At 42.1% G+C, this 12,131-nt stretch overlaps 1 protein-coding gene across 2 annotated transcripts in view; it reads right to left on the reverse strand.

Moving 5' to 3' along the window:
* Positions 1-735: 735 nt before the first annotated feature.
* Positions 736-12,131, reverse strand: part of ADCY8 (adenylate cyclase 8) — a 1,651,787-nt gene continuing 1,640,391 nt past the window's right edge. For both annotated transcript variants that reach the window (XM_069621638.1, XM_069621637.1), the window contains one exon: positions 736-1,871. In XM_069621638.1, coding sequence (XP_069477739.1) covers positions 1,384-1,871 — 488 coding nt within the window. In that variant the 3' untranslated portion in view covers positions 736-1,383. The remainder of the gene's footprint in view (positions 1,872-12,131) is intronic.

A 12,131-nucleotide genomic window follows, 5' to 3' on the forward strand; every position in this document is an offset into this window, starting at 1 on the left:
TTTCAAAATGGTAGAATTGATCAGTCCCACTAGTATATATCTGTACACAGGCTCTTGTGTAGATGATGACACATATGAACATCGAGGGTTCTTATGGAAGAGCATAGAAAAAAGTTCAGTATTCTATCCAGGGCAAGAGGGGTTCAATGGCAGTGTCTGAGTGATGAATGTGCCTTCTGAAAAGTGTCAACGCCATGAAGGTAGACCCATTGACCGAGGTACAGATTCATGATCTAATCTCTAACAATGTTCCAACCTGTGTTTTAACTCTAAGGGCCTCTGTGGTTTAAAAACCATCTAACTATTAGCTGGGTTCCAATGGGACATTTCTAATATGGGTTCAATAGAAAGTTCTGCATTGGGTACATAACCCATAATTACCTGATTGAGTACTTTCAATTTACCACATAGCATGAATATCAATTGTGCTCCTAACTCTTGAGGTATATTAAAAATCACAGTACTTGCATGCGTCCCACACTGTAAATAACCCATGCGATTCCAACTAGTATTTAGGTGGTATTAAGCGAACTAAGTGCTCAGTGTTGAAATTAAAGCCTGTACTTTTGCAAACACAGAATTGCAATGCATTGAGAACTGACATAACTGGCAGGATGAGAGGCACGGTTGAAAAAAAGAATCTTCCAACTGGACGGCAACCAGTGAATGCAAGCGGACCATTCTGTGACCTGGCAGACAACAAGGAAACCGACAAAATGGCAAATGCTACGAGAATATGGAAGGTTGTGTCGAGCACAACTTCAAGTCAACAATATTTATTTATTCAGAGCAAAAGATTACTGGTCCTGCTATTTTGGCAAAACAGTAACAACATGTCCAAACGAATATGTACAGAATTTGGTGGACTGGCAAGGGAGACATACATTACTACTTACAGTACTTACTTACGTGTGCTTTGGCAATTCCTCACCTTTTGCTAGAGGCTGAGTCCTCTTACACATATTCCACACTCCTTTCCACCCCCCTGATATCATAAACACATAAAAACACTGCATTTCTCAATAGTATTGCACTTCTTGAGGAGTTGAGGCACTTTTTATTTTTCGTTGTACCTCTAGGCATCTCCTAAAGCTTTAACATACACACCATGAAGCACTTCATTCAGACCTATGCAGTGACATTGATCAAATTCTTGAAGAATCATTACATTGCAGTTTGGAAGCGATTACGGTCCCGTCAAAAATACTACTTCTGCGGTCTGTGTTCTGAGCTCAAGGAACCTTTGCATATCTCACAGGCTCAGATTATCGCCTGCGTTTACTAAAATAAAAATCATACTAGTTGTAAAAAAATTATACCCTTTTTATTTTCTTATTTATATATAAAAGAAATACAAAAAATGAACACAAAGAAAATTGGATATTATGGCAATTCAGTTTTTTCAGCGCCCTCCACTTGGGTCACTGGCTCCGAGCCGCTGGAAGTCAACAAAGTCCGTCGGTTGTAGTGTCCCTTCATGATACCCGAGTTATTGTTCTCGTTCAGGATTTGTTTTTGCTTTTGCCTGTTTAGAGATTGCACAAGTCCAAGCACAACAGCTGCCAAGGAGTACTGTCCAGTCAACTTTCTTGGCTGTAAGATTAAAGGGTTTGGCTGTTCTCTTCCTAGAAGAAAATAGGTTTTGATTTTCCCTTCTTGTTCGCTGATGCCTTTGACGTAGATCTCCCCACGATACTCAAAGGCGAATCCCCGATCCTTCAGGATAATGTACGTATCTTCAGGCACTTGTATTCGGCCGCTGACACCTGTGCTATCCATTCGACTCGCTAAATTCACTGTTTTTCCCCAGATGTCATACTGGGGTTTCTTAGCACCAATAACTCCAGCTACGACCGATCCATGACTGATACCTGAAATGAAACAAAAGTGTCACAAGAAAGAAATTCTAGAAACCATTTATCCAAGATTCTCAATTACAAGCCAATTTTGAAATATCGCTCGCTTGGGGTTCAGGTCTATTTTTGTATGAATAAAGTGATACATGTGTTTTTTGGTGACAAAAGCTTAAGTTTCATCTTGGATTGTATGCATGAAAGATCACAACTAGATGCTGTGAAATACCTCTGATCACAAATTCAACACTTGCTTCAATGGTCAAAAACGTTAAACAGATAATATGCTGCTACTTGGAAAAAAACAAAAAATGTTGTACAAGTGTTTCACTGACCAAGCAGATCCCGCTCGGAAAATTGATTATGTGTTGTACATGGTGATTACGTATTTAACAATCATTTGGAACCATACACAAAGTGGTGCACTTCCAAATGTCAACCCCATTTCATCAACCAAAAGGTATACACAGCCGACTTGTGCCTCACCCCAACCTGTCCCAACCTTTCCTTTAACTTTCCTGCCTTCCAACTGTTATCCAATTACCAACAATGGTGACTCAACTCATGAAGGGTGACATATTTTTACAAATAAATTGGGTCACGTCATTTGACATCCACAGAGCTATTACTGCCTGACAAGTCATTGAGCTTTGATTGCTGGTTTTGGATACTCCTTACATGAATCGATTTGCTTCTACAGGGAAACTTTATCTTTTCATAAAGAAACACCATCAATATTAGAATAGCTTTAAAACATGCAATAAAACAAGTTCTATCGCATAATATGTCTGTGGTTGCTGCAACGTTGTGAGCAGTCAGTCTTGGGCCAGTACAGCTATGCCACTGCCATCACAGTGGCATAACATAGCACTGCCATATAAGACAATCACATTAGTTTCATAGGGAGCTCACATTAAGCTTTTCACCTAATGGCCGCATGACCATAGGGCTTTGCTATGTGGGCCTGACCTGGAGATGAACATTGAGGATCGCTATAAAGTGGTGGAGTGATGTGTGGCATGTTAACTGAAATCACTTATTCTATTGTTTCCATAGAAAGCTGTTCACCATTAGTGTTTTTACGGTTAATTTCCTATGCTCATATCCATACCTTTTCTGCAATTAATTGTTCTAATTTGTCAACATATGGGATTCATTTACTGTTTTTTGTGTATCTTTGCCTGGGCCTTGCCCTTGTAATAATTACAGGATTCACCTGTAATACCTTTATATCAATTGTTTGTCAATCAGGTGGTGTGCAGCTTTTTAAATTTACCTTCTAGAAGTGTATTTTCTGTGATTGCCTGATTGCAAATATTGTTTCAAGAACCCCTAAGCTTAAAGTTACTTGACACTTTCAGTTTTTTGCACATCTCATATCTCTGTTTCACAGCAAATTGGACTACCCACTTTTGACTAACACCTTTGTGGAATGCAGTTTGCAAAGTTGGCCTCATAGAATTGCTTGAATTCAGAGACACAACAATGGATGTCCTTATAGTTATTGATGCTGCCGCTCAGGCTGAAATGTGGTCTTTCCACAATGGAGACCCAAGAAGATTATGTGATGTACACCGGACCTTTTCAGACATTCAGGGCCAGGAATATTTCTTGCATCTGTTTATTGAGTTCTGAGTTTCTCAGAACATGATTTTGGCTTTATTCGTTTTAGTTCAGTTAGCATTTCTTTAGCACGGCTGCTGGGAGTTTGTTGTTACAGAAGAAAGACATCACATACAGGGGTAGACTGGAATGCCTGGATTAGTCTCTGTCAGAACTGCTAGTATTTTTTAAAGATTTTGAACAAATGAGTTGGCAGCATTGATCTATTTTTTAGTAGTTTAGTAACACATCTCATGTCCCCTTGTGATCACTTCTGTGTTCTAGCTGATGTAAATAGAACAAGGGAAGGTAAAGGAACCTTGGAATCCAATTGGATATGCACGATTGCCCCTATCCAATATACCCCAGTTACTATCCTGTCTGTAGACAGACTTCAAGGCACAGTTTTTAAGCGCTTTCACAAGCACACATAGTTGGGGTTTGCCTTAATAATGGGATTGAGGGCCGTTTTTCATATTAGGCGCTAGTACTTTTAAGAAGCTGCCTCCAGGTTTCAATCACTTGAATTAACAGCGTTTGATGAATGGAGGATCATGTCTGGGTTGTTGCAGATGGACAGTTTCTTAGAGGACCCCATCCTTTTCTCCAGGTAGTCCTGCACACGGTGCATTATATGGTGCATTATATTTTTAATGTGATAGTCGAGTTGATTGGAAGTGGGGTGCCCTTAGGGAACATTAGCAAGTTAGTTTCTGTTACCGTCACGGACCTGAAGCCTGATTGGTTGTAATAAAGGATGTGGTTCTGCTTTGTATAATGTTGTCTTATGTTATGCCATGTTTTAAATATTATAGCAAAATCGTATTCCTAACAAGGGGCACAATGGCAAACGGGTACATGCAGCACATCATCACTTCATGTATAGTCCATGTGGATGCCCAGGTCTCTGACTGTTGCCACAGTACTAAGGAGCAGCCAATTCCAGTGGACCAGATAGTTGGATTCCAGGATGGTGAATGAGAGACACATGGCCCGCTGTCTGTTGATTCTGCCATAAGTTAACGGTGAGGACTAACTCACTGCAAGATGGCTGTTGTTTGATTTTCGAACCTATGGTGAATGCAACGCGTATTACAAACAGCCGATTGGCTGCCCAACAACTCTTCTCCAATCAGGGGTCAGCCAGCAGGCGTAAACTAGCCCCCAATGAAGGCAGAAAACAAAGGCTCCTGTCCCGAGCCTGTCGGAGCTGGGAGAAGCAGAGAAAGGTGACTATTTACATCTGAAAGTGTGAATTAACTTTATGTTCCACTGTCTATGCAGGCGCTTAATCAGCCTGTTTGGCTTTACATACAACCTCTTCCCGCTGTTTGGGTCAATGCCAGCCTCACTTGTAGTATATAGTTCATTTAGATGGCTCATCGACATATTGCATAGCCCCTTGCTCACTCCATTAATCAGGCGTGCCATAGCTTCTTTTACGCTCCTGATCCTATGTCTTTTATAGCCAACCTGTACTATCACACTCTACCTGGAAAAGAGGTAGCGCTCACTGTTAAACAGTTAATCAGCCATACACCATCATGTTTTTCTCCTATTATTCTGTTGTGTTGTGATTGCTTGAAAAGTCAACTCCCATAGTACCCTAAGACTAGCCATCCCTGAAGCACAGTACACAAATGTTTATTAATTGTTAACAAAACTTAATATAGGACTGACTAAGAACTCTTTTTAGTGGAACTGGTGTATCTATTAATGGCCCCTATTTGGGAATAATGCATGACTCGTCAATACTTGATCTAGGATATTGCACATTTTACACGTTTTTACTTTGCTTCAATCTAATGTTCAATGCTAGCTACAGGGCATTGTCTTGCCCCAGAGACTGACTTTACAGCCAGCTATCGACACGGCCATAATTAGTATGTGTGTCAGCGACTGAAAACGACACACCATCCATCTGTTAGCTCTCAGTTATCTTCCCACGCTGCCGGCATAGTAGCGATGGAAATGGCTAACCAGCCCTTCTGCTGTTCAACCACTGATACTGCTCCAACTCAATTTAGTGCTCGGAGGCACCTAGCATTGCCACTTGCCAATATGAACCCATTCCGTATTATACATGATGCTATACTTTGCAGCAGAGGCACATTTATCCCAGAGGATAATGGCCTTGTCAGGTTGAGCTGCCACTGACACCACCCCCTCCCTTTTCCCACACCTTGTATACCCAACACCTGCCCTTTTCAGTCCACTCTGGCCCAGAGGAGCAGGCAGGGCACTGACTACAGCAACGCGTCAGTGATGACTACAACCGCCCCTATCAAGACCTCGCCAATTTCAGCATGTTACACCACCCCTAACAATAGTGCGGACTAGTATGCAAAACCTAGCTCCAGACCAATATCACCCTCCCCCATAACCTGGCGCCCCATTTTGGGAATCACCAGGCTAAGCAGATTATGAGCTCGAATCTCACACCACTATCTGGCTAGTCTTTTCATAACGGCTACACATCACACTCAAACGCAAAAGCCACGCATATCTAGTATTTTAAAAAAAACAATCTTGGTCATCCCCATACTACAACCTAACAATTCAATATTACAACATAATACTGTGGCTGAACAACACACCCTTACTAAGACCCTACAGCCCCAGTCTATAGTCCCCCCAGCCTATTTCAGAGCTTCCTCATAGCATTAAAGGCACACTGCTAAATGTATGTTTACTTGGAGCTCACGCCATCGAGACCCACGACCTTATTGTAGACCAAAAATTGGACTTACTAGTTGTAATTGAAAACAGGCTGCACCAACCCTCGGGCCCTCTACTAGCGCTGGCTAGTAGATCCCTCCAGGATTCAATATCCTTAGGACCGATAGACTAAATGCACAGGGCGGCGGAGTGGCCATAATAGCCAAAACCAACCTGCAATTTAGATCCTGCCCACTGGACTCAATAGAAGGTTATGAACTACTCCTTGTTAAAATTGCTACAAACCCTAAAACTACAGTCAACATCCTGATTATCTATAGAGCACCTAACAACAACAACCACCCTAAATCAGATATCCCACTTCTCCTTACTCCCTACCTCAAACCTAACACTAGATTTATAATCCTTGGTGACATTAACCCAGGCTTTAACGACAAACAAGACCATAACGCTAATGCTTTCTATGCCTCTCTCACAGATATGAATTTTGCACAGCTAGTCAATGCCCCAACTCATCATAAGGGCAGAGTTTAGACGGGATTCTTACATTAAATACTCATATCTCAATAGACTTTATTGTACCAGTCGTTTGGACGGACCATCATCTTATTAGTTTTACTCCAACCAGCAACAAGAAACTCCACCCCACACCTATCAGAATGGACACTGTTGAGACAAGAAACATTTGGAATCTGACAGCAAACAGCATCACTCCCATACTGAAGGAAGCCCTTTCCACTAGCACCCTCTCGAGTGACAGCCCAGCTGTCTTGCAGACATCTATCATAATTTCCTAAAAACTACCATTGACTCCTTAGCCCCACTTACAACTAAAACACTACATCCTGACAAACACACACATTTTTGGTTCAATAAAGAACTTGTGCTACTCAGGCATAATGAAAGATCCCCGGAACACATCCATAAAAAAACTGTCACCATTGACTCTGCCAAAGCATCACAGCACACAAAGCCAATGCCCTAAACACCCACATTACAAATGCTGCCACAAACACCAAAGAGCTCTTTACTATACTTAGAGAATTGGAAAACCCCATCCCATCATCCACGCCGGTTAACTCTAGTAAAGCATGGTGTACCACCATACAGAATGCTCTAGCCTCCAAAAAAAGCTCTTGGCTACCACAAACACCCCCCCACCAACTATAGACAGAACCAGTTATAACGCAAATACCCAATTCCGTTTCCCCCCATTAAGCCAAGAGCAAGTGCTAGACACCATCTCCAAATTAAAACCCTCCAATTGTAAAGGAGACAGTTTCCCAGCTCACCTAGTCAAATTGTGTGCCCCTACGCTGACTCCCATCATCACCAAATGTGTTAACGCTTCCTTCAGCACAAACACTGTCCCTATCAGTATCAGGGAAACCTGGCTGACCCCGCTCCTAAAAATACCCTCACTGGACTTGACAGTGCCCACGAACTACCACCCCATAACTACTGTCCCCTTCCTGCTGAAAATAATTAATAAAATAGCCTATTCTCAAATTCAACCTCACCTCGAACAGAACCATCTACTCGAAGCTAGACAATCCGGCTTTCGGCCCAACCACAGCACTGAAACGGCTCTTCTGGACCTTAAAATCCAGGTGGACTCCATAAGAGATGCTGGCAACCTCTGCGTTATTTTGATATTAGATTTGTACGCTGCATTCGACCTAGTTGATCATGACAAACTATGTGCCACACTGGCTAATGATTTTCAGTTCTCACAAGAAGCCTCCCTATGGGTCAAATCCTTCCTTGCTGACCGCACATCCGGAGTCAACATTGGTAAGGAAGCTGCATACCCTATCTCAGGACCACTAGGAGTACCGCAAGGGTCCTGCCTGTTGCCTACTCTCCACAATTCTTACACAAAGCTACTATTCGCTGCTCTGGATGCCATTGGTGTCATCTACACAAATTTTGCTGATGAAAGCCAGATCCTCATCCCTATCATGGGCAACTATGATCAGGGCACAATCACGATCAACAAAATGTATGTGATAATTCAAATCTGGATGGCTGTCAACAGCCTCTGCATCAACAATGAGAAAACGGAGATGCTCATTCTGGGCTCCCCAGCTAAAATTATTGCCCTCCACTCCAACTACTCATCAATCACCATTGATGGTATTCTCATTCCAGTCCTCAAGCAGGTTAAAAACTTAGGTGTCTACTTAGACACTAACTTAACAATGTCTAAACACGTGAACGCTCTTTCCCCGGCCACCTCTTACACATCTAAACTGATTGCCTTATTCAACAATTCCTCCCGCCACAAAACTGTACTACCCTAGCCCGGGCTCTCATTTTATCGAAGTTAGATTACTGCAATGTACTCCTGCTAGGCACCTCAAACACCAATATGGTTAAATTACAATTGCTGCAAAATAAAGCTCTGCGAGCAGCAGCTGGACTAAAGAAATCAGACCACATTACTACCAGGAGGGAAGCCCACTGGCTACCCATAAAAGTCAGAATCATATTCAAAACACTCTGTGTCACCCATAAATGTCTCACCAAGAAGACACCCATATATGTCAATAACACTGTCACCTTGAACAAGACATCGAGAGCACTAAGAATCAAATAAGAATGCACATCTCTTTGTTCCACGTTACAAATGTTCCAGAGCTGGAGGAAGTAGTTTCTCAGTAATGGCTCCAGAAATCTGGAATACACTCCTATTACAGGCTAGAAATGAGCCATCACACCAATGTTTCAAGAAGTCTTTAAAAACATGGCTATTCAATAAATTTTAGGCCACTGCCACCTCCCTCCGCACATCAACCATAGATAGGGTTAGGCAACTTCCTCCTCCCACTCCTACCCATTGCTGCACAATCCATCACCAGCCTACTTTTGTTTCATGTTCCACTTCTGTTTTGACTTACTGTATCCTGTAAATTGTTTTAATGAAGTGCGCACTCTGTGTGTGTCCATTTGTAAATGTAGTGTGAATCCCGCTGTGATTATATATGCAAGATGTCTGTAACTACACTGTGATACCCCAGGTTTGGGCGTATAATAAACTTGGGGGATGCAATTTGAGAATGTGTCTGACTGCCCTGCACATTCTTGAAATCCAGTGAAATGTTTCCATCATCTGCTTACAAGAACAATGTATTGCCAAAGACATGAATCAGTTTCTCTGTGGGTTGCAGATATAAAGTGAATAATATAGGGGAGAGTGCAGATTCCTGTTATACACCAAATAGGATGTTATTGGCCTCAGAACCAAGGCCTTGTAATCCAAGGGTTTGAAAGCAGCCACAGAGTTGCAACTTAATCCATTGAAAGCTTGTTTGTGATCCTAGACTTAAGAGTTGACCAAGTAGAATAATATGGTCACCCAAATTGATAGCCATTGACAGATCAGGGAGTATCAATGTCAATGCCTTACTTACTATCTTCCAGTAGACTTATGTGGTTTGCCACGCAGGTTATCACAGGTTTAGTCCCCCTGTCAGGGTGAAAGACAACCTGGAAAGGATCCTGAATATTGTGAGTTTCAATGTCTTGTTGAGCTGTCGTATTATGGGGAAAATAGGCAAAAAATTGGCCGTAGCTTAGGCTTATTTAAAAGTCGTAGATTCACAGCATGAATTAACTTCCAAGGAAATCTGCTTATTTGAAACAAGAGTTTTGTGATGCCAATAAGGGATAGAGCCAGTAGCTCGGCCATGTCTTTTGCTATTTTAGCAGCACATCAGTGTTTCGGTGACACAGAAGGTCTTGACTCCGTAAAATATACCTTCATACCTACCAGCAAATTTGGTTCAAAGGCAGAACATTCTATAGGATATTTATCCTGATCCCATTCGGTACTGAGTGCGTCCATATCAGAACTGGGGCATACCTTATTTAAGTCTGCTTGAAATGTAGCCACATTATTGTGCACTCTGGTCACTTAGCTCTTGCGTATAGGTGATGACTTGGTGAGGTATTTAGAAACACTTAAAGATGTAAGGACCCTAAAATATTCCTCTGACAGGTTGGGTGCTGAGAACCCTTTGTTAAAGTAACACTTTCTTTTCAACGTTTTTGTAGTTTTTGGGTGCTCTTTTTAATTAATTTACACGGTTTGAGATTTGAACATATACGACTTCATTTCTCATCTTGTAACCAACGGCTTCTCAGTCATCAGTAATGGATTGCTCCAAGGTTGTGAGCTCTTAATTCTGTTGGTCGGGGGCTTGTTGTTTGAAAGCAATCTCAATGATATTTGGGAGGGTTTTTAAAATAGTGTGTAGCTGAATGTATAAGGTTATTCCTAATAGGCTTTAATTTATAAGGTTATTTTAGTAGGTTTTGCTTAATGGTTCATCTGGCACTTGCCTGGTCACCACACAAGAATTTGCTGGCATAGAGTAGGTCGAACATTGGTTGTTAGTAGGAAGGATTGTGAGGGTCTGCCGTGGGTTTCTCCAGGAGTGGTGAGCCCATGGCCTAGTGCATGAGCTCAGAATGAACCCCCTGTAATATGGAAGCAGGAAGCAGTTTTGCCAGGTCTTCAATGAGTGAACAGGGGAACTGCTTCCTGTGAGCAAGTATCCTCCAGCTGATTTCATGCTTTGCTTTGAATGGTGAGGTATATACTGCTTGTGGTTTGAGGGTTGTTAATGATAGATGTAAGAGTGGGTGGATGCCAGGGTACGTTAAGATTTTTTTTTTATGTCGGAATATTAAACTAGCCAACTATGTTCTACTCCAGTCATTGTTGAAAAAAGTATTGTGAGGTCACAGTTTGAACTCCATCAAACAGCTGCCGTTTGGCTGAGTTACCAATTGCTTGATTGTTTTAGTAAATTAGTATTTACATTGTTCTGACCCAACGTCTTGTAACATCTTTATTGGACAACTGGTTTGAATGGAATAGTTCGTAAAGACGGCCAGTAGGTGTTCCTTGCTTCTAGTTCTTATATTTCTTGATCTGGTGATGGTCACTTGATACCTTGTTGAAAGGCCTTGGCAGAAGCTATTTTCAAAAACTGTTATGAGCTGGTTGGCTTCCATCCACACCAAAAGGTTGTACAGGATAAATGTATAAAGCGTTCAGGAATCAGTTTCCGCGTTGGCTAGATCAATCACTTGAACTATTATCTCTGGTGATTCATTTTCAAAGAACAAGGTTGTTGTCCAAAGCTCTAGTTAGCCAATTGTCCTTACACAGAACGTAACCTGCAGCTGGGATGATGCAAGATATGAAGGTTGTTGTGGGCCAGTGATTCTGTTGCCCGTATTATATGATTTGCTGGGAACCACTTCAGGACTTCCTGTCACTTATGTGTACTGCTCACATTTGACACTTTGCAGGATTACGTGACTGGTTCCTGAAACTTGATTATTTTGATGGAAAGATGATTTCAAAGTGGCTAAATACTGGTCTTTGCACCTGCACTGGAGCCCCAAGACCATCACCTGCCTTAGGTTCTTAATTTAGTTTAGTTTTTTTACTTATACCGCGTGCCGAACCCTGAGGTAACTGGGCGCCGGAGACTTAGAGCAAGTTACAGCAGATTATGGACATACAAAAAGATAACAGTAAGTGCATATGACCGGGTTACAGAGTGGTCAAGTGGTGGACACAGGGGAAAATACATTGGTTAGTAAGTCAGACAGTGGGGGCATTCTTGTTGGCGAGCCAGGACTTTGTTTTTGCTCTGAACGTCCAGAAGGAATGTTCGGCTCTAAGGTTCCTGGGAATAGCGTTCCACAGTTTGGCAGCGAGGACTGGGAAGTTGGCTCTGCCTACTTTTTTATGGAGAATTTAGGGATGGCTAGGCAGTGAGAATACAGTGTTCTGGTAGGTCTGGCTGATGTGCGCTTGTTGAACTTCCAGGTACTTGGGGGCGTCATTAGAGAGGCATTTGTTTACGATAATGACGGATCTTAAGAAGATTCTGTCTCGAACCGGGAGCCAGTGGGCATCTTGCCTGAAGCTGGAAATGTCTGAGTGCTGCTCTGAGGGCATCATTCTGAAGCACTTGT

Source organism: Ambystoma mexicanum, chromosome 5q, assembly GCF_040938575.1.
Source record: "Ambystoma mexicanum isolate Mex_15411 chromosome 5q, UKY_AmexF1_1, whole genome shotgun sequence".
Classification (NCBI taxonomy): Eukaryota; Metazoa; Chordata; class Amphibia; order Caudata; family Ambystomatidae; genus Ambystoma; species Ambystoma mexicanum.